The sequence below is a fragment of the Hyperolius riggenbachi genome, chromosome 10, assembly GCF_040937935.1.
Source record: "Hyperolius riggenbachi isolate aHypRig1 chromosome 10, aHypRig1.pri, whole genome shotgun sequence".
NCBI classification, from domain to species: Eukaryota; Metazoa; Chordata; class Amphibia; order Anura; family Hyperoliidae; genus Hyperolius; species Hyperolius riggenbachi.
Genome location: NC_090655.1, coordinates 11737425 through 11762424, shown reverse-complemented (window position 1 = coordinate 11762424; position 25000 = coordinate 11737425). Strand labels below are relative to the sequence as shown.

Below are 25000 nucleotides of genomic sequence, written 5' to 3'. Positions count from 1 at the left end.
TATCTAAAAGTTTTATATTGCATAAGCAGTAGGAATGCTCATTTGGATTCTGCGAAATTCAAACTTTCGCATTTACAAATTCGGAAAATTTGAATCCCAGGGAAATCCAATTTACCACAACTCTGTAATTTTTAACCCAATCACAGAACTAGAAGAATTGGACCAATCGGACAATGCAGAATTTTACCTCAAAATTTTAATTTCAGACTAATCTCAAGACTGATTTTTCCATTTTTTTTGTCCCATTTCTGTTTTGTTTCTTTTCATTTTTTTGCATTCTCTAATGCAATAAGTGACTAATAAAATACTCTTAAAAAATTGGAAAATCAGAAATGTGAAAATCAGAAAATCGGCATTTTTGAACATATAAGCAGTTTTTATTTTTTTTCAATATGAAAATCAACAGTCCAGGCTGCCACTGGAGGCAAGTTCCAGAACACTGGCAGCATCATGCTCTCATGCTCCTCCCCTTCCTCATGCTCCTCCCTTCTGTTTTTCATGTGGTTGGCCGGCTCACCTGTCTCCAGCAGTGATGCTACTACTGTCGTGTGTGGGTGGTGCCAACATTGATTCCTGCTGTTACTAACCCTCCTTAGTGACTGACAGCCAGTGAATAGACTGTGAGTCAATTGAGAGGTGTGGCTAAGAAGAAAGTAGCACTTGGAGTCGCACACTCAAGGTAACATCGTCACTGCTAGGGGGTGGCTTGGTTTTTGCTCTGAGTGGGAAGAAAGGAGGGGGAGGAGACAAGCTATGCATGCAACAGTGTTGGCAGCTGCTAATGGCTTGCAGTTCGAATGAATCGCCCAGTGAGGTGGTGTACAGTCAGGGTTGGTTGTAGTGACAATGGGACTTCCAGGCCTAATTACAACCCCCCCCTCCCCCGCCAGACACCACTCCCTCCACCAAAAGTGACATTAGGGGCACTTTGTTACAGCCCCTGACCTTTACATTTTCAACCCCCCTGATCACCCACCCAGCTGAAGTGAACCAGAGATGTTTTTTACCATATATATCAGTGGGAACATTAGAGAAAACACCTACCCTGCTCTCTGTTTCATCCTTCACTGCTCAGCCTGCTTGATATCAGCCCTGATAAGAATCCCCGACTGAGCATTCAGTCTGGCTTTGCTCAAGAATCATTATAGCCGAGCCAGAAGGGGGCCGGCTTGGGCTTGAAATGACATCAGAGAACAAAGACTCAGCTATAATGATTCCTGAGCAAAACCAGACTGAATGCTCAGCTGGGGATTTTATCAGGGCTGATAACAGGCAGATTTAGCAGAGAAGAATGAAACGGAGAGCAGGGTAGGTGTTTGCTGTCATGTTCCCATTGATATATATGGTAAAATACACAAGGGTGCTTCGTCTCTGGTTCAATTAAGCTGTGCTCCGCATGGCCCCTGCAATGTCTTTGGGAGAGTAGCATCTTGCGTATTCTGGCAAGCACCGTCCTCTGTTGGTCTATGGCTCTGTGCCCTCCTCGACTACATCCTTGTTGGGGCTCCTCCCCTCCGTAACCCGGCGCTAGCTATGATCAGTGATATAAAATGTTATGCAAATTTTTGTACATTTTTATGCACATATATGCAGCTTGAAATTGAACCAATCAAGTCCCAGCCAGGTTTAAATTGTTTGGTCCAAGTTCAAGCTGCATTTATTTGCATTAAAAGGTACATACATTTGCACAAAGTTGAAGGTATTTGCATATCATTGCCTCTTTCCCCTTCCCTTGCTTATAGAGTCCTCAGACACGGGCTGGGGGCTGGAATCATTTGTCTGTGATCTGTCCACACAGGAGCAGCTCTAAAGCTCACCATGCATACATCGGTTTTGATCGATTTGTGCTCCTCCCCCCCCCCCCCCCCAAAAAAAAAAAAGTGAGCGTGCATCTTACCCTTGCACAATCTTCCACCTATACTATCATGTGAGGATATATTCTATAGATAGACAAAAGAAATCGAGAGCCCACAATAGTGTGGTATGTCACAGTATAATGTGGGTATAAGTTCTTTGTGTTAAAGGATGTAAGAGCCGACGCACATATGAGAAATGGGGGGAGGGGGGAGACGGAATGTTTGGTTAACAGTCCTGATGCCCACCCTTCCCCCCTCCCCATTCTTCTTTCTGCCCCTCTGCTGCTTCTGAATGCCCTCTGACACCCTCTTGTGGGTCACCGGAGGCGGGCATCACTGCGCCTGCGCTGGCCTGGCTGTGTGTATCAGCGTGTGACCGCAAGTGCTCTGTGCATGACATCATGATGTAGGACGCGCGCAGCCAGGCCAGCGCAAGCACAGTGATGCCTGACTCTGGTGACCCAGAAAAGGGTGCCAGAGGGCATTTAGAAGCAGCGGAGGGGCAGAAAGAGAACAGGGGGAGCGATGTGCTTATCCTTTAAACAATGTAACAGGTATACAGAAGCGCCAGAAGAATAAAAATATCTAAGGGCCCGTTTCCACTGGAGCGGAAACCGCAGAGTTTCCCCGCAGGCAAATCACGCGGGGAAACTCTGCCATAGGAAACGATGGCACCGCCGGCTGAATCGCTTACCCTACCGATTCGGCCGGGACTGGCCACAGATTTTGCGATGGGAGGCTGCGAATCTCATAGCCGTGCATGGCACGGCTTGTGGGATTTGCCTGCAATCCCGCACACCCGGATGTGCCGCCTCGCGTCTCCCTGATGCGTGCGGCAACAAGTGGAAACGGGCCCTAAAACGTTTAAAATTTGTGGAGGCGCCTGGCCCAGCTACAGACATGCACTGTACCTACCTATTGCCTGATGAAGCTGGGCCATACCTGCGAAACGCGTTGCATTTTCCCCTGGAGTATGTAAGTAAATTTGTTCTGCTAAACCTTTTGGAATATCTTGTCTGGAGGAGGTAAGTCCACCACTGCCTCCATACATTTTAAACTTTTTAGACATTTTATTCTTCTGGCGCCTCTATATCCCTGTTATATTGTTCTACGGAGAGCCACTTCTTAATCCTGAGTGTGGTCAGGTCTAATCTCCCCACCCGCCTATACAGTGGTTGCCTTGGAGGTAACCGTGCTCTGTGTGAGTATAGCTTATTACTCTATCATACTTCATTTCAACTACCAGTACACAAAGATAGGGACATCTTGGTGTCCCTATCTTTATTTATCTGTTAAATAATACTCACAAAGGGAGATTACCACTCAGGCAACCACTGTACAAGCAGGTGAGGAACATGAACCTGACCCCACTGAGGTTAAGAAGTCCCTCTCCATAGATCTGAAGAAATGGGCAACACCCCTTTGAACTCGATGGACGTGTGTCTTTTTACAGCCCAAATAACTATGTAACTATGTTACCCCTCCACCAGGGGTGGACACTATACGAAATGGTACAACGGAACCGCCAAGAAGATTAATATCCACTAAAAGCAGTTTAGAAAGGGAAGCAGCGGTGGACTTGCCTCACCATAGGTGAATTGATTTGGTCGATTTCAAACTAAAAATCACCTTATTCTATACTCCAATGTGCAACATGTTTCGCAGGTATAACTCTCCATCAGGCAAAAATCAAGTAGCAACTGAAATGAGCTCTGTTACAAGCAATGCACCTCTTTCTAGTGTTGTCGTTTCAGTTGCTCCTTGATTTTGCCTGATGAAGCGTGTTATACCTGCGAAACGAATCGCACATTCAAGTATATAATAAAGTCATTTTTATTTGAAATCAACCAAATCAAGCCATCTGTGGGTGAGGTAAGTTCAGCACTACCTCCCTTTTTAACCGCTTGAGGACCGCGGTTTAACCCCCCCCCCACCTAGTGACCAGGCCTTTTTTCATAAATTGGGCCTCTGCAGTGTGTCTATTTCCTGCTTTCATGGAAGCAGCCATATTGTTAACATCCTGTGCTTTCAAATTAGTTGCTCTGCTGAGGCAGCCTGCGGACACAGGGGAGAGATCAAATTACACTTGTGATTAGTCACAGATGAGGGGGAATTAGACTAAAATCTCTAAATACATACAGGGTGCATTTCTCGGTTTTCCTTCTGTCCTGTGCAAGAGTTCAGGTCCACTTTAACAGCTAAAATTGTGTAAAAGAACGCTAATGTGCAGTGCCAGCTGTGAAAGATAGGTGGTGCTGTAAGTTCAAATTCAGTAGGCCTTCCTGCTGGATTTACCGAAACTCTAATTAGACTCTAGTATGTCTTTACCAATTAACATTTCTAATGGATAAATAAAATGTCTATTTATCTGTTGTTTGATTTGTTCTTCTGTTGGCGGGCAACCGGCTACAAATGCTGCCATTTGGCTGTGTAAAGCCATTTAAAATCTGACACAACTGACAGGTTTTGGATTAGTCAGTCTCCTCATGGGGGATTCTCAGGGTTGTGTGCCCCGGGCAACGCCTATCTTCACGTTCCCGCCTGCAATAGCATCCTGCGCTATTAGTGCAGGACACTATTGCGTGCTGGAACGCGAATAAAGATAGGTGTGGCTCGGGGCACGCAGGCGTAGTTGCCCGTCGACTTACAAGTCGGTGGTAACGGAACTAACTGGTGGCAGGAGAATAGATGATCGTGGAGAACTAGCACGCGGGGCAGGAAAGCTGCAAGGGGCTGGCAGAAGCCCCTCCCCCCCTTCACCTCCTTTTTTTCGTAAGTGTTCAGTTCCGCTTGAAGCCTGTAGAAGCTGTGGAGGAAGACTTCAGAACATGTGATTGGAGCAGAACATACAGGAGTGCAATACTGGCCACATTAGAGGACCACAATTACGAAAAAAGTAGGCAATTTAAAATCTGACAAAACTGACAGGTTATGGACTAGTCCATCTCCTCATGGGGGATGCTCAGGGTTTTCTTTTCTTCTCAACATTAGCTTACCTTTTGTTGATGTGCTATGCTAATAACACTGAGCAAGGATGGTTTATGAAATGCTAATAACTCTGAGTTGATGTAAATTTTATGGTAATTTCATGATGGTAGCAAAAAAGTTTTTGTAGTCTTGTAAAAGTAATAACTTTTAGTGACTAACTGATAAAGTTACATTATGCAAGCTTTCAGGGGTCTAGAAGAAGGGGACTAGATCTAGTTACTTTTGCAAAACTTCATTTTTTTTTTCTTCCTACATAATATGGTCATTTCATGCAGTTCTGAAATGAACCTTTTGCATTTTATTGGCCTACTACCCAACTGTATAAAATTGGCCACGCGCATCCTCGATCACGCTCCCGTCGCTGTTCTGCGCATGTACAGTACAAGAAAATCTCGTACTGCGCATGCACAGGATGGCAGCGATTGCATGATCGAGGATGCGTGCAGCCAGTGGCCATCTACTGGCCAGAAATGAAACTAGCTCGCTGCGGGGGGACCGGAGGATCGGTTTGTCCCACCGTAGACACAGGACATCTGCAGGGGGGTAGTAGAAGCCCCAAGTAAGTGTAACGCACCCCCTGACCCCCCCCCCCCCCCCCTCCTTCTCAGATAATGGTTCTCTTTAAAGAGACACTGAAGCGGAAAGAAGTTAGGATATAATAATTTGTATGTGTAGTATAGCTAAGAAATAAAACATTAGGAGCAAAGACATAAGTCTAATATTGTTTCCAGTACAGGAAGAGTTAAGAAACTTCAGTTTTTATCTATGCAAAAGAGCCATTGAGCTCCACGACTTTCAAAGTCACAGAGAGCTCTGTCTTCTGAAGCTTGTTTTCTCAAATGTCAGCCACTGTATTTTCTTTTTCTCTGCAGAGGACAGTTCAAAAGTTCACTGGCCTGCTCTGTAAAATCATGTAGAATGCTGAGTAGCGTGTAAACTGCAAATATTAGAGAATGATGCAATGTTATAAAAAACACTATATAACTGAAAATAAAAATGAGAATATTTTCTTTGCTACTAATGTTCTAGTAATTATCCGCACTACAAAACCAATTCATTTTATCATATATTTTTTTCTTTTTCGCTTCAGTGTCTCTTTAAAGAGGCCCTGTAGTAATCTATAGAAGAATGCAGTAAATTATTCAGGATCCACACATTTACATTGATTTTCCTGGTCTTTGGCGTCAGAAACACTCCCTGTATCTATACATTGCTGTATATTGGGATGTTAGCGCTGTGTAATATGTTAGCGCTTTATAAATACAATACTATTAAATAATGTTTAGCCCGGGGTTTTTAGCTATGCAGAATTCTCCCAAAGCATTCTGGGAGATGAGGCGTTCTTGTCACTGGGTTCGGAACTCTCCGTAAACAAGCTTTCTGCAGAGCTGCACCTGACAGCAGTAAAGATTTTGTTAACTGTGAAAAATTACAGAATGTTAATCAGGGAGATGAAAGATTTTACAATGAGCAAACACTTGTTTATAAATCTAAAGTAATATTGGATAAACTCCCTTTAGGGCCCAGTCACACTTTTTTTCACTGTACAGAAAGCGTATTTTCAGGATTAGTGTTTTGCGATTTCTAGTTCAATAAGCTGTGTCTGTCTTCCATAAACAGGAAATTACATCTGCACAGGAAAAAGAGGTGTTTTGTGGGTAAACTGCAAGGTTTGATGGGTAAAATTGCTGGAAAATTGCTTCCAGAACGATTTGCCAGCGCTCCTATACTTAGCATTGAAACGCGAATAGCTCAGAAAATTCTGCAGGCAACGCGTTTGCGTTTCAGCAAATCGCTTAGATGAGAACACATCCATATACTTTTCATTGCACAAGTGTTTTTCAAAACTCTAGTGATTTTCAGCGATTCTGAAAGCGCACAAGTGTGAATGGGCGCTTAGGCAGACTTGCCTGTCATCGCTGTTTTGCGTAGAAGTTTCCGTGTGTCCTTTTGGCGAGTTCTCTGGGCCCCTCCCACCCTCTGCAGAAGCTGTGGGCTCTCACACCCTGCGCTGGCAAGGGATTGCTATTGTTGTGCACTTGCTGCAGAATGTGCTGCTGGCTCCTCCCTGCGTCCTCCTCACAGCTGGAGGGAGATTATCGTGTATGAGCTGCAGTACTGAGCGTGCTGCACAGGGACCGCCTCCATTCCTAGCTGGGCTCAGCGTTTTTCTCCTCTTATTCATGGTCTGGGATCATGTGCTGGCAGTCAGCGGATCAGCCTAATACAATTCCTTGCTTGCTTGGCTGATGTTCTTATGTTACACTTAATGAACACCTGAAGCCAAAAACAAGTTAGATACTGCTGATCTATCTGGCTGCAGTAGTGTCTGAATCACACACCAGAAACCAGCGTGCAGCAACATCTCCTCAGATCTGACAATAATGTGAGAATTTGAAACACCTGATCTGCCGCATGCTTGTTCAGGGGCTATGGATGAAAAGTATTAAGAGGCAGAGAATCCGCATAAGGGATATGCCCCGAAACATGTCGTGTATTACTGGGATTTGATAAAACGCAAGTTTGAAGCCAATTGAGTGCCTCCTTCGTATTTACTACATGAATCCGCAGGATAGCCAGGCAACTGGCATTGCTTAAAAGTAAATAAATATGGCAGCCTCCATATCCCTCTCACTACAAGTTCCCTTTAACAAATGTAATTGTAAAGCAGCCCGGAAGTGAGGAGGGGGGTAAGAGTTAAGGTAGCCATACATCTTGCGATTTTAATGGCCGATCGATCAAGGGGCAAGGGACAGATCTCTCGCTGATTGAATCTGATCGGAGAGAGAGATCTCTGCAAACTGATATCTGATCAATTTCAGGATGAAATCTGGCGGCAGTCGACCTTGAGGCCACCTCTGGCTGCTGTCCCCCTAATGTTTTATGCCCCCTTCCCCCCCCCCCCCCACCCCCCTGCTTGTGCAGTTCTACTTCATCTGCCACCATTTGCGCATGTCACTACAGGTGAGAAGTCATGTGTCACCCCCCCCCCCCCCCCCAGTAAATAAAACCCTGCAGATTAGGCAGGCGCCTAGGGCCTGGAGAGAGCCTAGGGGCCAGTTTAAGCGTGGGCCCAAAGTTGTTGCTTACGTAGGGCACCAATTCAATAATCCATCCCTGGATGCACAGGGGGGCAGTGGTGGCACAAGGAGACAGATAAAACAAAGGGAGACAGGAGGGACACACGAGGGGGGGGGGGGGGTTACAGAGGTGGCGCAAGGAGGTTCAAACACCTGTGGGGGCATGGCTTTACTTGGGAGGTGGGGCTTAGTTAAGAGGTGGTGCTTAATCAGGTGCATGGCGCCCCCCCCAGGACCAATGGCGCTCCAGGCAGTGACCTGTAATGCGTATGCCTAAAAGCCCTTAGACAGGCTAAACTCTCTAAATACATAGTGTGCATTTCTCTGTTTTCTGTCCTGTACAAGAGTTCAGGTCCACTTTAATTGGCTACCAAATAAAGTGGAAAGTTTTGCACGGCTCTGTTTTTAGTAAATTTTTGTTCCTCAGAGGCTATTGTCCCCGTTGGCTTTGTATTCCATGTCTCTTCAGCACGGTGATGAATGATAAGCGTGGGAACGGTCAGTGTGTGTGGAGGACGCCGGTGATTGTCACCTCGCTGATCCGCACGTCATCAGCGCACCTGCAGCTTGTGTTGTGTTGGGACAGCAGAATGTTTGTATCGCCTTTCATATCCGGTGTCCCTTATCTCTGACACTTCACAATGTTACGCCTCACTAATGTGACTGTCATCACCTCACACCTCAAACTCCACACGGGCCGCTGCTGGATGACTGAGGTTAAAATTTGGAAAGTGGGAGGAGCCTAAAACAGCCAATTACATTTCGGCCATGCATTTAAATTGGGAACATTTTAAACGATTAATGGTAAAGTACGTGGCACAGTTGTCCACAGGGTGAATAATTGTACCATATTGGACCCAATCAGGATGGCACAAGCAAATATCCAGAAATATGTTGTGCGCACTCCTGCCCTGTGTAGCATTGGTCAGTGATGGGTACAGGAAGTGTGGGGGGGGGGGGCCTTACACCCTCCAATTGGCAGCCAGGAGGTTGTCTTCATGGTAGCGGCAGCAGTATTGCCTTATAGTTTTTAAATTGGACCTGAAATCTTGCATAAGACAGACAAAAACAGAGGAATGCACCCTGTATGTATTTCGAGAGTTTAACCTGTCTAATTCTCCCTCATCTGTGACTAATCACAACTGTAATTTGATCTCTTATGTGTCAGCTGACTGCCTCAGCAGAGCAGCTAATTTTTAAACACAGGATATTAAGTCTGCCCTAATGAAAGCAGGAAGTAGACACACTGCAGATTTATTGCAGGATTTGTATCAGCTGCAACAAAGCAATGTTTTTGGTTAAGATTGGATGATTGTACTGGGCTTAAAGTGTACCAGAGACGAAGCACCCTCGTGTATTTTACCATATATATCAGTGGGAACATTAGAGAAAACGCCTACCCTGCTCTCTGTTTCATCCTTCACTGCTCAGTCTGTTTCTTATCAGCCCTGATGAAATCCCCCACTGAGCATTCAGTCTGGCTTTGCTCAGGAATCATTATAGCTGAGTATGTCTTCTCTGATGTCTTTTCAAGCCCAAGCCTGCCCCCTTCTGGCTCTGCTTTCCTGTTCTGTATAATTGCAGCATCACAGAGAGCTGTGATGAGATGGGAGGAGCTGTTAATGTAAGGCTATATTGAAAAACATTTTTTTTTTTTTTTTTTATACAGATTTGTTAGTCATAAGAGGTTTTTAGAAATGGTGATTTCAGTTTGCACGCAGCCTACTAAATAATATGCTTTTCTGATGAACTGTGTTTTGCTTGGAGTTATAGTAAAAAAACACACAAAACGGCACACCAGAGTGGCAAAAATACCAGGTATAGTATTTTTGTAAAATCACCAGGTATAGTATTTTTGTAAAATCTATCGGGGGATATGTTTATTTTGTGCCAAAGCGGTCATCTCTGGTTTCCTTTAAAGTTTCTTATGCAGTTGCTTATGTTTTAGAGCAGAGAGGACATTCTGAGTTCAGGTCAGGTTGCTGTAGCCCAGGACCATGGAGCAGTCCTGGGCTGACTCGGTGCGTTTGTGTTAGACTGAAGGCGCAGTTATCTGTTAGGGGCGCAGCTCCTGGGCTGCTGTGCTGTCTGATATTTCAGCGATGTTCTGGGTGGGTTGGAATCGCTAAATATTTGAGTAAACCTTTGTAGGACGAGGCTGCCCTGGATTCTGAACACGAGTTACGCCTTGGATTGGATTTTCCCCTCTGTATGAGATTGTGGATTTAGCGGAGCAGACGCGGCGCCGCTCCTCTCGGATTCTCGCTATCTGTACATGGCGTATGGACGCCGCTCTCCCCGACCTCGCCGTAATCGCCTAGCTCCATGTCCTGGCTGCTTATGTGATGGCTTCATACACGTGGAGATCCCCCTTCTGGAACGTACTGACAAGCTCTATAGTGAGACTGACCGCATTCGTAAGTCAGATCTTCGCGGCCGCGTCTGTACGTGAATCAGGTATTGTATACAGTAGATCGTAGCTGAGATGAGTGCAGGTTGTATGATCGGGATGCTCAGATCGTTGCATACACTGGAAGATTTACACTGTTGTCCTCTAGTCTGATTTTTTGTTGCTTGTTTTATCTCGAGGTTCCATGAGGACTTGTGTCCCAAAGTAAAAGTGACCACACTTGTATGAAAAAATGTGTTTAGTAAATTAAAAACCTGTAGAGACAAAACATAGTTTTAAAGAGGAACTGTAACCCAGGATGGAACTTCATCCCAATCAGTAGCCGATACCCCCTTTCCCATGAGAAATATTAACCTTTTCTGGAATAGATCTTCAAGGGGCCTCTGTATGGCTGATATTGTGGTGAAACCCCTCCCACAGTGTGATGTCATGACCGTGCTGCTGACCATTCCCTGTCTGTGAACCTCGTTGCATTGTGGGAAATAACAGCTGTTTCCAACTGCCAAGCAACCAGTATCTCCCTCTGTACATATGTACAGCTATAAAACAAACAAAAAACAGTTTAGCCTATTGCATTGTTGGGGGGTGTGGTTATGGGTAATGATAGTTGGTGCTGTCTAGTTTTTTTTTCTGGTCTGCCAGCAGTAAAGATGATGACCTGCTGGCTGATTGTAGATCAATCATCATGAACAAATTACTGGTACATGGCAAATATAAATCCTTCCCTGATCTCTCTATTTTTTAACTTCTCACTTTGCAATGTGTTTTATTTGTTTTTTTTTCTATTTTCTCCTTTTTTTAAGTACTTGTCTGCTGTCGGTTTTCTTTTTTTGAGACCAGTAAGGTTTTGGTTTTTTTTTGGGTAATGCCCAAAAACTTTAATGAGGATGCAACATGAACTACCTCTGATACATCTTCTATTAAAACAATCAAATGTCCTTTATTTGTATGTTAAATGCATTAAAGGGACTCTGAGGAGTAACCCCCCCCCCCCCAAAATCGGAATTTACCTGGGGCTTTCTCCAGCCCACCATAGTTCGTAAGGTCCCCCTGCGTCCTCCTGGCTCCTCTCCCGGTCCCTCCGCAGAAATCACGACCGGCGACACCAGGGCCGAGTGTCGGGCTGAAAGTTCCTGAACTATGACGCTTGTCGTGATCATGGCGGCCTGACGCGGCAGTACTGTGCATCCGTGGTTTTCTAACCATAAACCGGGCATGCGCGGTACTGCCTCGTCAGCCACTGTGATGACGCGTAGCGGCCGGCGTGATGACGGCAAGCGTCATCGTTCAGGAAGTTTCAGCCCGACACTCGGCCCTGGTGTCGCCGCTCGTGATTCCTGCGGAGGGACCTAGAGAGGAGCCAGGAGGATGCAGAGAGACCTCCCGACCTACAGTGGGCTGGAGAAAACCCCAGGTAAGTTCCTTTTTTTGGGGGTTTTTTTTTTTTTCCTCCTCCGAGTCCCTTTAACGGCAACTTAAACTGAGGATATGGATTTTTCCTTTTAAAATGATGCCAGTTGCCGGACTCTCCTGCTGATCCTGTGCCTCTAATACTGGGAATACAGTTTGTTTCTCCTCTCGATTTGTTTTTGCCGCTCGGTTCTGCAATAGATTCTCTTCCGCTCGTTTTTCTTACCTTTTTCCATTCACTTCTATCAGAAAACGAGCTGCCAAAGAATTGAAAGGGAGATCGGACATGTCGGAAATTATCTATCAAACAATCTAATCGGCTAAAAAACGAACAGTGTATTCCCAGCATAATACTTTTAGCCACAGCCCCTGAACAAGCATGCAGTAGATCAGGTGCTCTGACTGAAGTCGGACTGGAATAGCTGCATGCTTGTTTAAGATGTGTGATTCAGTCACTACTGCAGCCAAAGAGATCAGCAGGACTGCCAGGCAACTGGTATTGTTTAAAAGGAAACCTCCATATCCCTCTGTTTAGGTTCGTACCCACGCTTGACCTAAATCGATTGAATCGTCTAACGACCGCTGTCGATAATCGGGCTCGTGTACAGTGACCCCAACCTGCAAGCGATCTGCTTGGCCGATCAACTTTCCCCCATATCGATGGCCGAGTCGTTTTTACATTGCCGCTGCGAATCGCTCATTTTTTCAGGGCTGTGGAGTCGATACAAAAATCTTCCGACTCCAACTCCTCAGTTTGTGAAACCTCCAACTCCGACTCAGGGTACCCAAAATGGCTCCGACTCTCCGACTCCTTAGTCTAATACTTATCAGGGCTGTGGATTTTGTATAAAAATCACCCGACTCCGACTCCTCAGTTTATGAAATGACCGACTCCGGGTGCCCAAAATTACTCCGACTCCACAGCCCTGCATTTTTTTACCGACTGTGGCTGAATGGTGATCGATGACTGCAAGTGATCTGCTTGCAATATTCCACTGCGCTGAAGATCACCCGATTTAATCAAAATAAAACTGCCGCTAAACAGTACAATCTCCCTAATGGACGAGCTTACGGTTGATTAGATTGGATATTGTCAATGGTGCAAATTAATGCTGAACGAAGGTTCAATCAGTTGTTCCAATCGATCTGAAATTCTCAGACAATATTTTAATCTGATTGCAGGATTGGTTATCATTTTCCCCGTTGGTGGACTCGGAAGATCGCTTCAATTGAATTGTGCGCTTCATAGTTTAGGAGATTGTACTGTTAGGGCTTGTTCACACAAAGGGCATTTTCGCCTTTTTTTTTTAAGTGCCGGCGATTTGCAAAATCGCCCTAAAAGCGTTTGTGCAATGATTCCCTATGAGAGAGTTCACATCTGAGAGGTTCGATTCCGATCCGCTCTGCAAAGCGCTGCCTGGACTATTTTAGGGGTGATTTTCCTATAATGGCAGGTATAGGGAAATCGCAAAGCGCTTGGAAAACGCTTTGTATAGCAATTTCCCCAGCGCTTCTATATATAAATACATTGTATTTATTCATTTCCAGATCAAAGAGTTCACTTCCTGACTTGCGTCAGGAAGTGAAAAAACAAATCGCTCGGCAAAAGGGCTTAAAAAAGCGCCTTACAAAAATCGTATCGCGCAGGTAAACACCAGGAGGCGCTAAAAAAAAAATCACATAACGCTGACATCAATTGCAATTTTAGATGTGAACATATCGTTAATGGGCACTGTTACAGAATCTGCCAAAAATTGTGCCCCCCTCCCTTTTTATCTATTGTCACCTGCATGTTCAGGTGAGCAATCCCTCAGTCATGGCAGTAAGCAGAGTCTTGGGGGCGGTTCACATACAGAACATTGCTCTGCAGCTCTGCCATGTGCAGTGACTGTGCCGTGATTGTGTCTCGTGGGAAAACGTGTTGTACGATAAGAGACTTCCTGGTCTTTCACTGGAACGGCATGTAAGATGTTTCTGCATGATGGCACAGCCATGGCAGGCTGCCCATCAATGGCTCTGTGACATAATCTTCAGCATGAATGCCATTGGATAGGAGCGGGGACGCTGTCATTGTATCATCCGTTATCTCAGGATTATAGCAGATGAATATAGTGACACAGGTACAGAGGAATCGCAGGCCCGGGCTCGCCCGCCGCTCCGCTCAGTCTCCTGATTCTGAGCAGCCCGGGCCTGCTGGGTCTTGTATGGTGAACAGAGCTGTGTGTCCAAGAGATGTACGTTGCTGTATTGAGGAGATAGCAGTCCGTACACTAATGTGCGCAAAATAAGCCTGAAACTGCTGTCTGCAAGTCGGGTTGTATGGTGCACAGCGCTGTGTGTCCCAGAGATGTATATTACTGTACTGAGGAGATAGCAGTCCGTACACTAATGTGCGCAAAATAAGCCTGAAACTGCTGTCTGCAAGTCGGGTTGTATGGTACATAGTGCTGTGTGTCCCAGAGATGTATATTACTGTACTGAGGAGATAGCAGTCCGTACACTAATGTGCGCAAAATAAGCCAGAAGCGGCTGTCTGCAAGTCGGGTTGTATGGTGCACCGCACTCGCCATAACTGCCGCGGATCTGATGACAACCTGGCATATTGGCTGACATCTAGCCTGAAGCCCTGAAAAGCCAGTATACAAACAGTAAACATAAAACCGTCATTGTGAACCATAAGGGAAGCTAAGGTGTGAGGGATATGGAAACGGCCATATTTATTTTCTTTTAAACAATGCACATTGCCTGGCTGTCCTGCTGATGTTCTGACAACAGTGTCTGAATCACACACCTGGAGCAAGCATACGGCTAATCCCAGTAAAACGTTAATCAGAGCACCCGATCTGCTGTGCTGCATGCTTGTTCAGGGGCTCTGGCTGAACGTATTAGAGGCAGAGGATCAGCAGGACAGCCAGACTTACCTATTTAATTGCTTTTAAACTATGCACCTTGCCTGGCTGTCCTGCTAATCCTATTTCTCTAATACCTTTAGCCATAGCCCCTGAACAAGCATGCAACAGATCAGGTGTTTCTGACATTGTCAGATCTGACAAGATTAGCTGCATGCTTGTTTCTGGTGTGATTCAGACACTACTGCAGCCAAATAAATCAGCAGGGCTGCCAGGCAACTGGTATTGTTTAACAGGAAATAAATATGGCAGCCTCCACATACCTCTCACTACAGTTGTCCTTTTGAATAAGAGGGTTTGTATTTTGCTTACCTTTAAATAACAGCGATTATGTCTTCTGGGTCACGCTTTGCTGTGTTGCCCAATCCCAAGGGACATCAATGAGATACTGATTGCTCCATATATTGTGCTGCTTGAGATTGGACCAATCGAATGAAGCCACTATATAAATTTGCATACGTCTTAAGCTGGCCACTAACGGTCCAATTTCTAGCGAAAAATTGTTTGAGCGATCAGATCATTCTGATCGGAGGTGAAATATTGTAATACATCGTTCACTACACCATCAACGAGCCAATCTTTGCTTCCTATCTATCACAACCAACAAGAAAATCCACATTTTGGGCCGACGAAAATTCATTCGGACGACATTGTTTTCACTTATTCATAATCGATTGTGTCCACCGGTGGATATTATTTACAACCAATCCGATCAGAATTTCTGATCGCTCGAACGATTTTTCGCTAGAAATTGAACCGTTAGTGGCCACCTTTAGCATGAGGTTGATATTCTTAGCATCTCATTAACCCTCGCCGTCCCGCAGCCATCAGCAGCTGTGCAGAGACTGCCCCCATCCATTGACTTTCCTCTCTCTTTGTTTCCCCTTCTGCCCCCTGCGGCTTCATATCAAAAGGCCAGACAGCAAACCATCACACACAGAAACCGCTTGTATGCAAATCAGCTGTGTGACATCACTATCTACCACTGATTACATCACAACATCCGAGCGGCTGAAAGGAGCGATCTGATATGTTGTGTTGATTGGATTACGCCGTGCCACAGCGTCTGATCAACTCGATTTTATATAATGCCTAGTACACACTATGCAACTTCCCGTCAGATTGATGGTCGAATTAATTATTTACAACAGGTCCAATCTGATTCTCAATCGTTATACTGATCGATTTTGTATATGCGTTTGGAAAATTGATCAGAAAAAAGATTGGATCAGTCCTGTTGGAAATAACCGATTTGACTGGCAGTCTGATGGGAAATTGCATTGTGTGTACCAGGCATTAAATTTTTGATCATCAGTTTGCGGCGTATAGTGCTGCACTGTCTCTAAAGCCTGGTATACACCTTTAACTTTGATCAATAATTTGATTATTTAACCACCTCCATGTACTACGAGGATCAAGAGATTTTCAGTACTATGAGTAGATTGTGTAGGTAAACTCTTACTATGTAAAACAGGCAAAATTGGTCAGTGATTGGCCAATCAGAATTGAAGGTGTGTACCAGGCTTAAGGCAAGGAGCACACTTGCCCTAGCAGTTTCGTTTGTGATTTTACTGGATTTGCGGCGCTCTGTGTTCTTTCTGCGATCAGATTTTCTATTGCGAAATATATTGTCATCAGGAACACATGCGCTGTGTGGGAAAAAGAAGAAAGCGGTCTGGTTTTAAATTGGGTAAGAAGACTCGATCAGGGGAACCCTGAACAAATGCGAACAACGTGCGTTTCCAGAGTGGACCATTGATTTCAGTGGCCAGTGCGCCAGTAACGGGTAGGGACAGTTTGGGGGTGGTGGCAAAACCTGTGGATTCGGCTAGTTGGAGTTGAGCGTTGTACACACGTAAAATAACTTTCGCTCACAGTGATCGAGATTGGATCCCTTGGACAACAGTTTGGGCCAAGTTCTGTAGTAAAGCATTGCTAGCCTGCCGACTAGCGACACATTTGCTATGGAGAGGAGAGGCCCAGTGGGCGGGGTGAGTAAGAGACCACACCCCAGGCTCATTGGGCACTGAAGAATAAAAGGTAACCATTGACTGATGTACACACACTAGAGTCGTGCAGAGACCGCCTAGGTATCAGCTTCGGCTGTGGACCATTTAGCGTATGTACAGTACAAAGCTTTAGATGCCGATACCCAGCCCATTCATGCGACACTGTTTTCAGCGAGAGTTTGCGTTTACCCTCGTTTTGCCAAAAGTTGTGCATATACGATTCAATGTGTCCACAATCTGGGGCAGTTATCCAACTTTTACTTGATTGACATTCGATATGGAGTATTGATGGATCGAGTCGCTCGACCACCAGAATGTTACTGGAAAACGGATTAGAACATCCACCACTGTGATGTCATACACGTCAATGCCACGCCTCTTCATCCGCTCAACCAATAAAAGAACAGCCTTTGCTGATCGATGTCCAATCAATATTGGTAAAAGTAATAAAAAAAAATAAAAAATAAATAAAGACTACTAAAACTATTAGGGCAGGTCAATGACATTGCTAATAATTTTGAGTTGATGCAAATGTCATGCTAACCTTATGCCCATTTTATATAGCTGCCAATTCAGAGTGGCCCAAATCCTCCAGTTTCTTCCAACGCAGAAATAAGCAACATGTGCAGCTAGTGACAGGTCCTCTTCAATTTACCTCAATTAGCGTGCACATAAAAACTGATGTCCCTTAATGGCCCTGCACGGTTTCATCCACAGCTGTAAGGACAACATTAACGTCACACTTTGTAATTCCTCAACTGCTTAATAATCTATTCATCGATGTTTCTCCAGTGTAGTCACGCCGTGTACATTACATAAGTTCCTCCATGCAAATTCCTCCTCTGGTTGTAAGTGTTGTGTTATGTTTTCATCCCTCGTGTGATTATGTTCATTAGTTATTTTATGGGCGTACTTTATTTTATAGCTGTGGTTTAGATCTGTGGTTTGGTTTCCACGCCGCCTCTGTGATTATCCGCTTTTCTGTTACATTTCTTCAACAACTTTGTTGTTGATTGGCAAAGTTGTGTGTGTGCTTTTTTTTTATTTATTTTTTTGTTTTGTTTTGGTATTGTTTATACTTTGTACCAATGCTTCAGGACACTTTGAAGTTCTGTACCTCTGAATAAATATACGGGTAGTCCCCAGTTTACGAACGACCAGCTGATACAAACCGCATGGATTCTTTGAGAATAAGTCGAAAAAATGTTTTCAAATTGGATTTTTTTTTTAAAATAGATTTTCTCAAAAACTACAAGAAAAAATGTCTTTTAAACTTTTATATAAGCAGGTACAGGGGGCAGAGGGGACACAGAGGGAGGCACCGCGGGGCACAGAGAAGGGGACAGAGATGGCACAGTGTTCCGACTTAAGAGCGGATTCAGGTTAAGAACGAACCTAAAGTCCTAAAGTAAAGTATCTAATTTGTTAACCGGGAACTACCTGTATAAAGATGGAAGTCGGTGGATTTGGTACCAGTGCTTGTCTGAAAGGGCCACTTGGCCATCATGGCGTTTGGTTTGGCAGTTTAAGTCCTGACGTATTGTAGAGATTATCTATTGGCTGAGCAGCGCTGGTTTGGACCTCAGTATTTGGTAGAGAAGACTAAGGCTTAAGCACACACTTGAGGTGTCTAAAATCGACGAATTAGGCACCAGACAGGGAAATATTATTCAGGTGGAGGTTAAGGTTCGGCAGAGGAATTTCGTTAGGGCCAATTCACACTGGGGCGCTATCAGGGAGCATTTCAGCGGTTTGCTGATAGCAGGCGATCTGCAAAACGCTGTGACAAATTTATCCCTATTGGACCATTCTCCCTGCAGCGCTTACTATTTGCATAAGTTGCAAACGCCCAGCATTTTGGCGGAGATCGCAATGTGATTCCTGTTGAAGGGCTATCGCAAAGTGGAATTGCCAAAAAGTTTGCATCGCAAACCAGAGTGTGAACCAGGCTGGGTAGGAGGAAGGGGTATTTCATTTGAGTGGGAAGGCTGGACAAACAGCGTAACTGCTAAAGGCCCGTACACACGTCTGACTAAAGTCAGCGGAGAAAGACGATACTGACCCACTCAGCCATGTGTGCTGCAGCCCCCAACCTTCAAGCGTTCCGCCTGGGGATCAACTCGCCCCCAGCGACAGCCGATGGCATCGTTCACGCCGCTCCCCCACCCGCTGTGTGATTTCCCTCCGCTTTCCCACATAGCAACACAGCACGTCGTTGGCTACAAAGCGGACACGCGCCAGTTCAGTCCGACCCAGCGATGTTTCAGACGGCGTCATCCAAGGTGTGTACGCATCTTAATAAAATCGGTGATGCATGAATTAAATGATCAAGAAGTAATCTCAGATCTTGTACCTAAATAATCCCAGCCGAATCCACACAAACTATACTCCGCACCCCTGTCCTTGATGAGGGTCAACTCATGTCACCTACAACCCTTCAATATGCATTTTACTAGCACTACACTCAGGTGGTCTATAACTGCTTTACAGAGTTTGGCCTGGTGCACACCAAGTGTTTTTGGTAGCGTTTACAAAACCGCTTCTGCCTGTGAAAACGCTTGGCTAATGTATCTCAATGGGATGGTGCGCATCAGTGGTTTGAGGTTTTTAGCAAACCGCAAACGTGGCTGCTGCTGCATTTTTGCGGTTTGCAGATGAGTTTCTGCCTCAATGTAAAGTATAGGAAAGTGGAAAACCGCTCTGAAAAAAACGCTAGATCAAAGCGGTTTTCCAGGCGTCTTTGTTACAGAAGAACAGCTTTACTGTAACACTATATGACATCTGCAAGCTCTTGGTGACCCAGAACTCATTAGAGTGTGTAAGGGACTACAATGGTCCTAAAAGCCCCCTTACTAAGATGTTAAGAAAAACAAAAGTTTGCTTTCCTAAAACAGAAAGAATTTGCGATAATTCAGGTTGGAGTGAGCTTGAGATGTCTCCCAGAGCAACACTGCTGAATATATGCAAATTAACCATTGTACCCTTAGAAGCTAAACACACCTCCAGAACCGCTGGAATGCAATGATGTGTCAGCTTGTTAATTTGTACAGAGCCATAATAATCCAACATGCATACAGGCTGTTTCGGATTGTTTGATCCTCATCAGTGCATGGCATGGATTAATTTGGCTCTATGGAGTAGGGCTTGTGAATCCGAAAGGCACAGACTAACCAGCAAGCTCATGGTGACCCAGAACTCATTGGAGTGTGTAAGGGACTACAATGGTCCTAAAAGCCCCCTTACTAAGATGTTAAGAAAAACAAAAGTTTGCTTTCCTAAAACAGAAAGAATTTGCGATAATTCAGGTTGGAGTGAGCTTGAGATGTCTCCCAGAGCAACACTGCTGAATATATGCAAATTAACCATTATCGCAAATTCTTTCTGTTTTAGGAAAGCAAACTTTTGTTTTTCTTAACATCTTAGTAAGGGGGCTTTTAGGACCATTGTAGTCCCTTACACACTCCAATGAGGTCTGGGTCACCATGAGCTTGCTGGTTAGTCTGTGCCTTTCGGATTCACAAGCCCTACTCCATAGAGCCAAATTAATCCATGCCATGCACTGATGAGGATCAAACAATCCGAAACAGCCTGTATGCATGTTGGATTATTATGGCTCTGTACAAATTAACAAGCTGACACATCATTGCATTCCAGCGGTTCTGGAGGTGTGTTTAGCTTCTAAGGGTACAATGGTTAATTTGCATATATTCAGCAGTGTTGCACTGGGAGACATCTCGAGCTCACTCCAACCTGAATTATCGCAAATTCTTTCTGTTTTAGGAAAGCAAACTTTTGTTTTTATATGACATCTGCTACACAAAAAAACGCTCCAAAAACCACTAGGCATGTTTAGAAAATCTCTGTAATCATGCCTCGAATCGCTCTGAAATCTGCTTCAATAACAGTTTTGCGTATCTGCTAGAGGTTTTGGTGTGCACTGGGCCTTACAGACTACCCAGAAAGCTCATGGTGAACCAGAACTCCTAGAAGTGTGTAAGGGGCTACAAAGGACCAAAAAACCCTCTCACTAAAATGTTTTAGGAAGGCAAACTTTTGTTTTGCTTAAGTGCTCTCCAAACACTTCCTTACACCTTTAAATAACTATAGCAAAAGTTGTTTAGATTTGTGTTTTTTATATTTTCATATTTTATACAAAAAACAAACCATCAAAACTTGTTATGATTGGTCGAGGAAGAAAAACAGACGTACCCTCAGTACACATGTTGAGAACCTTCATGAAGATGGTGTGTGTTTTGTTTCGTTAGCACCATTCTTTACATGCCAGATTTTATAGTTTGTCTCTGTCTAAAAGTTTAACATAACAAAGCCATATAGCCTGTTCTGCTGCTTGAGAAAAACCAGCCCTATCATGTAAATGAGGGAGACTGCCAGCCAATCGCACTCAAGGACTCCTCAAGTGGCTGTGGTCAGATGACTCTGGCTACTAATTAATCCCGGAATCAGGTGGCAGAACTCGATCTTGTTCGTGGATTGGCTGGTTGACAGTGGAGGAGGACAAACAAAATTGAGCCTTTGAGTTTGTGTGTGTGGAGGAACTGTAGAGGGAGTGTCTGCAGGTATGCTGAAACTTCAAGAGTAAGAAGAGTATGCTGGAAACTCAAGAGTTAGAAGTCTGAGCTGAGAGAAGAAGACACTTCAATGGATAATCTCCCCTCAAAGGGTGGGCTGTGTTTTCGGACTGTTGATCCCTTGCTGATATCTGAACAATGGACTTATGGCAGTAGAACGCCAGCTCAAGGCTGGTAAGAGGCAAAGAGCCCGGGAGAATGACGGCGTTACAGCATGAGTCTTATCGGACTGCAAAAAATGGCTCTGCAGTTCCTCGTCGAGAACTGTGGGAATATGAGGACTATGAGAACACCAGGAGACGGAATTACTATGAGGACGACAAGCTGTACAGAGTCCAGAGATATGCTGAGGAGCACAAAAGTTTGCCTCTAAGAGGAGAACAATATTACTATGAAAACCAGAGGAGCAGTAAACCCCCTAGGGGATACAGGACGCCCGAGGAACGTGACTATTATAGGAGACAGCTGGATGAGGATGATTATTATGGTAGGAGGAACGTGGATAGGTACTATGACACCTGGGAAAACATCGGTGACTCCCCTACGAGATACCGGGATGAGGATGATAGTCGGTATGCAGATCGAAGGATGAGCCGTGATGACCGCGATGACTATCGATACTCCAATCTTGACTCCAGAGAGGCCGATGTCCGTGACATGAGAAAATGCGGTGTGTATTATGAAGACCTGATGAACGATGACGATTGCTATCGCGAGTACTATCGCAGACAGGTGGATCGATACGAGAGAGAAGTGGCTCCAAGCAAGAGCAGAGGGCACCGTCCCTTGGAGAAGAGGTATTCGGATGAGGACACCAGGTATTATAGGACTGTAGGCTACAACGATCGTAAAAGGATTGATTACGACCGAAAGGATTACGGAAAGGGGAAAGACTTTCCTTCCAGAGGTGAGGATACAAGTACTTCTAGATATTGTGACATTTCAAATAGCAGGTGTCGACCGTCCGATAGGGACCTAATGGATTACAGAAAGGATAAAGTAGAACCTCAGCAGAAGAAGTCCAGCGCGCGTCAGTATGACTTCCAGCCGTTGGATTGTGATGATGTTGGTGGGATTGAGAACTATGAGCCTACAGATCAATATATTGAGGATAGGCGCTATGATCGAAGTCGGTCTTTAGATTTCGACGCTGAACCTTTGAACGTGGGAAAACGTAGAGCTCGCGCCTTTGACACCTATCCTCCTGACGCAATTGACATGTATCTAGATGGTGAAAAAATTGCCGGTAGACAGAAGCTCCAAAACCGAAAGGAATTTAATGGTAGGGATTTTGAGGATATCGAAAATGTTGTAGAGCCCTTTAGAGGAAACGACCTGGGTGACCAGTATGGAGGCTCCTGGAATCGTAGGGTAAGCTACGATGAAGCCTGTCGATCAGAGAAAGGAGATAAAGATTGTGATGGTCCTGAAATTATGGCTTCGAGGAATAAAACCGGGAAGGAGCGGCAGATCAATGGGGATGCTCCCAACAAAACTACCCCAGAGGATTCTGGTCTCTCAAAACAACAAGAGCTTACTCAACAGGCCAAGACAACAGCTGAAAGTGCTCCAAACATGGATACCATGAAGAGGAATAGCATCTATCGCCGAACGGCGCCAAGCAGCCTTCGACACTCGGAATTTGTGCAGAATCGGAGGAAAACCCAAGGTAAGGTTTACCATTAATTACATTATATCCAACTGGGAAATCGGTCAAGTCACATGGTTTATTTATAGGCACTAAATAGAACATTATTTTCAACTACGTATCAAAACCCTTGTAGGAAATGGTGTATTATGTACTTCGCATTTTACTTTCTGTAAAGACTACAATTCCTAGAGGTCCCCCCCCCCCCCAACCTTGCTTTATTGGCAATGTACAGATGCTAACTTCCTCCCTCACTACCTCCCATTCATTCTGGCAGCCATGATTGGCTAACAGTTAACGGGGAGGCGTGGTTTCAGATGACAGACTGGATACTCCATCCTCTGCATGCGGACCAATGGGTACTGTATCGGAGTGAGCATGCAGCTGTAGGTCGCTAAGGAGATTGTCTGAATTAGTGCAGCAGCTTTTAATTTTGTATGAACTGCTTTTCACAAAACTTTATTTAAGGGACAAATGTAACAAGAGTAGTATGGAGGCTGCCATATTTCCTTTTAAGCAATGCCAGTTACCTGGCTAGCCTGCTGATCCTCTGCCTCTAACTTTAGCCATAGCCCCTGAACAAGCATGCAGCAGATCAGGTGTTTCTGGCATTATTGTCAGGTCTGACGAGATTAGCTGCATGCTCGTTTCTGGTGTTATTCAGACACTACTGCAGCCAAATAGACCAGCAGGGCTGCCAGGCAACTGGTATTGTTAAACAGGAAATAAATATGGCAGCCTCCATATTCCTCTAGTTACAGTTGTCCTTTAAGCACAATTAATTTGAATAACAGTCTAATTAAATGCATATAAAACAATCACCGAAGTAATCCTTTAAAGCTAAATGTATACATATAGAAGGTTTAGAATATTAGTCAGCATAAGGGAAAGGACTATTAAACATTTTTCATTGTTGAATTGAGTGTGGGAAATTTTAAAATGGGTTCAAATCAGCGCTCTCTGTTCAGTAAGCCAGCAGGAGTTCTTGGGCAAGACTCACTGCTACTGCCTACTGAGTGCGCTCTAGTGGTTGCCTTGCAAGTGCTTTGAGTCCAACAGAAGAAAGTGCTATACAAATACTGGAATTCTTCTTCTTATTATTATTACTATTATTATTATTATCTTCCTCAGCATTTAATGCTGTCCTAGTCCCTGTTGGCAGATCTCTTCCTTCACAAAAGGCAGGGAATCTTTGTCGGGGAACGAGTAGTCCCAACCTTGACCGCTGTCACTGGAACAGGTGTCCTCAATGGCGTCTCTACCCAACTTCTGTTCCTGTAAAGGTGGCCATACACTTATAGATTTGCAGCAGATTCGACCATTAGATAGATTTCTATCATATGCCTGTCAAGCCCAATCTGACAGGAAGCTATCTGATGTGTGCCACTCACTAGGAACAGATTTCCATTAGATTTCAGAATTAAATCTATTGGAAATCAATCTAAATGCATTATTGGACCATTAGATCCAATGCAACTCTATGGACCTGCAGCAGATTGACCCAGATTTTCCATCCTGTCAAATCAATCGAACTCGATCGAAATCGGCCACAAATCGATCGAATGGGGAATTGGATAGAATCGATTTCTGATTGATTTCTATAGGATCGATCGATGGCTGAAATTGACCAGTGTATGGGCTCCTTAGAGTGGTTGCGTCTTGGATTCTACCTCAGACTCAGTCCAGGCCCCAAACTTGTCACAGGAAGTGAGGAAGAAATGTCTTCAGCGTGGACATTAATGGCGACGGAGGAGATTCTAAATATTCAACTTAAGGGCTCGTTTCCACTGTTGCGGTGCGGAATCGCCTGGATTCCACCGCAGAAGAAATCGCATGCGGCTGCGTTTCCGCATGCGGATTTAGCCGCGATTTCGCATGGCAAGGAGCCAGGCGAATTTAACCATGTCACTGCCTGAGTAAAGCTCCATAGCAAACCATGCGAAATCGCACGCGAAATCGCGGGGAAATCCGCATGACAAAGCCGCATGCGATTTCCCTATTAAATGCATTAGCGGCGATTCGCCCGCATTCCTCCCGCACGCGAAATCTGATGGCTCTGCCGTGCAGATTTCTGCCGCACCGAAAAACGCTCCCGCCGCCG

General features: G+C 44.8%; 1 protein-coding gene across 3 annotated transcripts in view; it reads left to right on the top strand.

Moving 5' to 3' along the window:
* DNMBP (dynamin binding protein) overlaps positions 1-25000 on the top strand; it is a 171705-nt gene that overhangs the window by 70249 nt on the left and 76456 nt on the right. Inside the window, exon 1 of one of the 3 annotated variants that reach the window (XM_068255540.1) lies at positions 21193-22920. The exons of the other annotated variants lie outside the window; for them this stretch is intronic. Coding sequence (XP_068111641.1) covers positions 21450-22920 — 1471 coding nt within the window. The 5' untranslated portion in view covers positions 21193-21449. Of the gene's footprint in view, positions 1-21192; positions 22921-25000 lie in introns of those variants that run through there. 3 annotated transcript variants of the gene reach the window in all.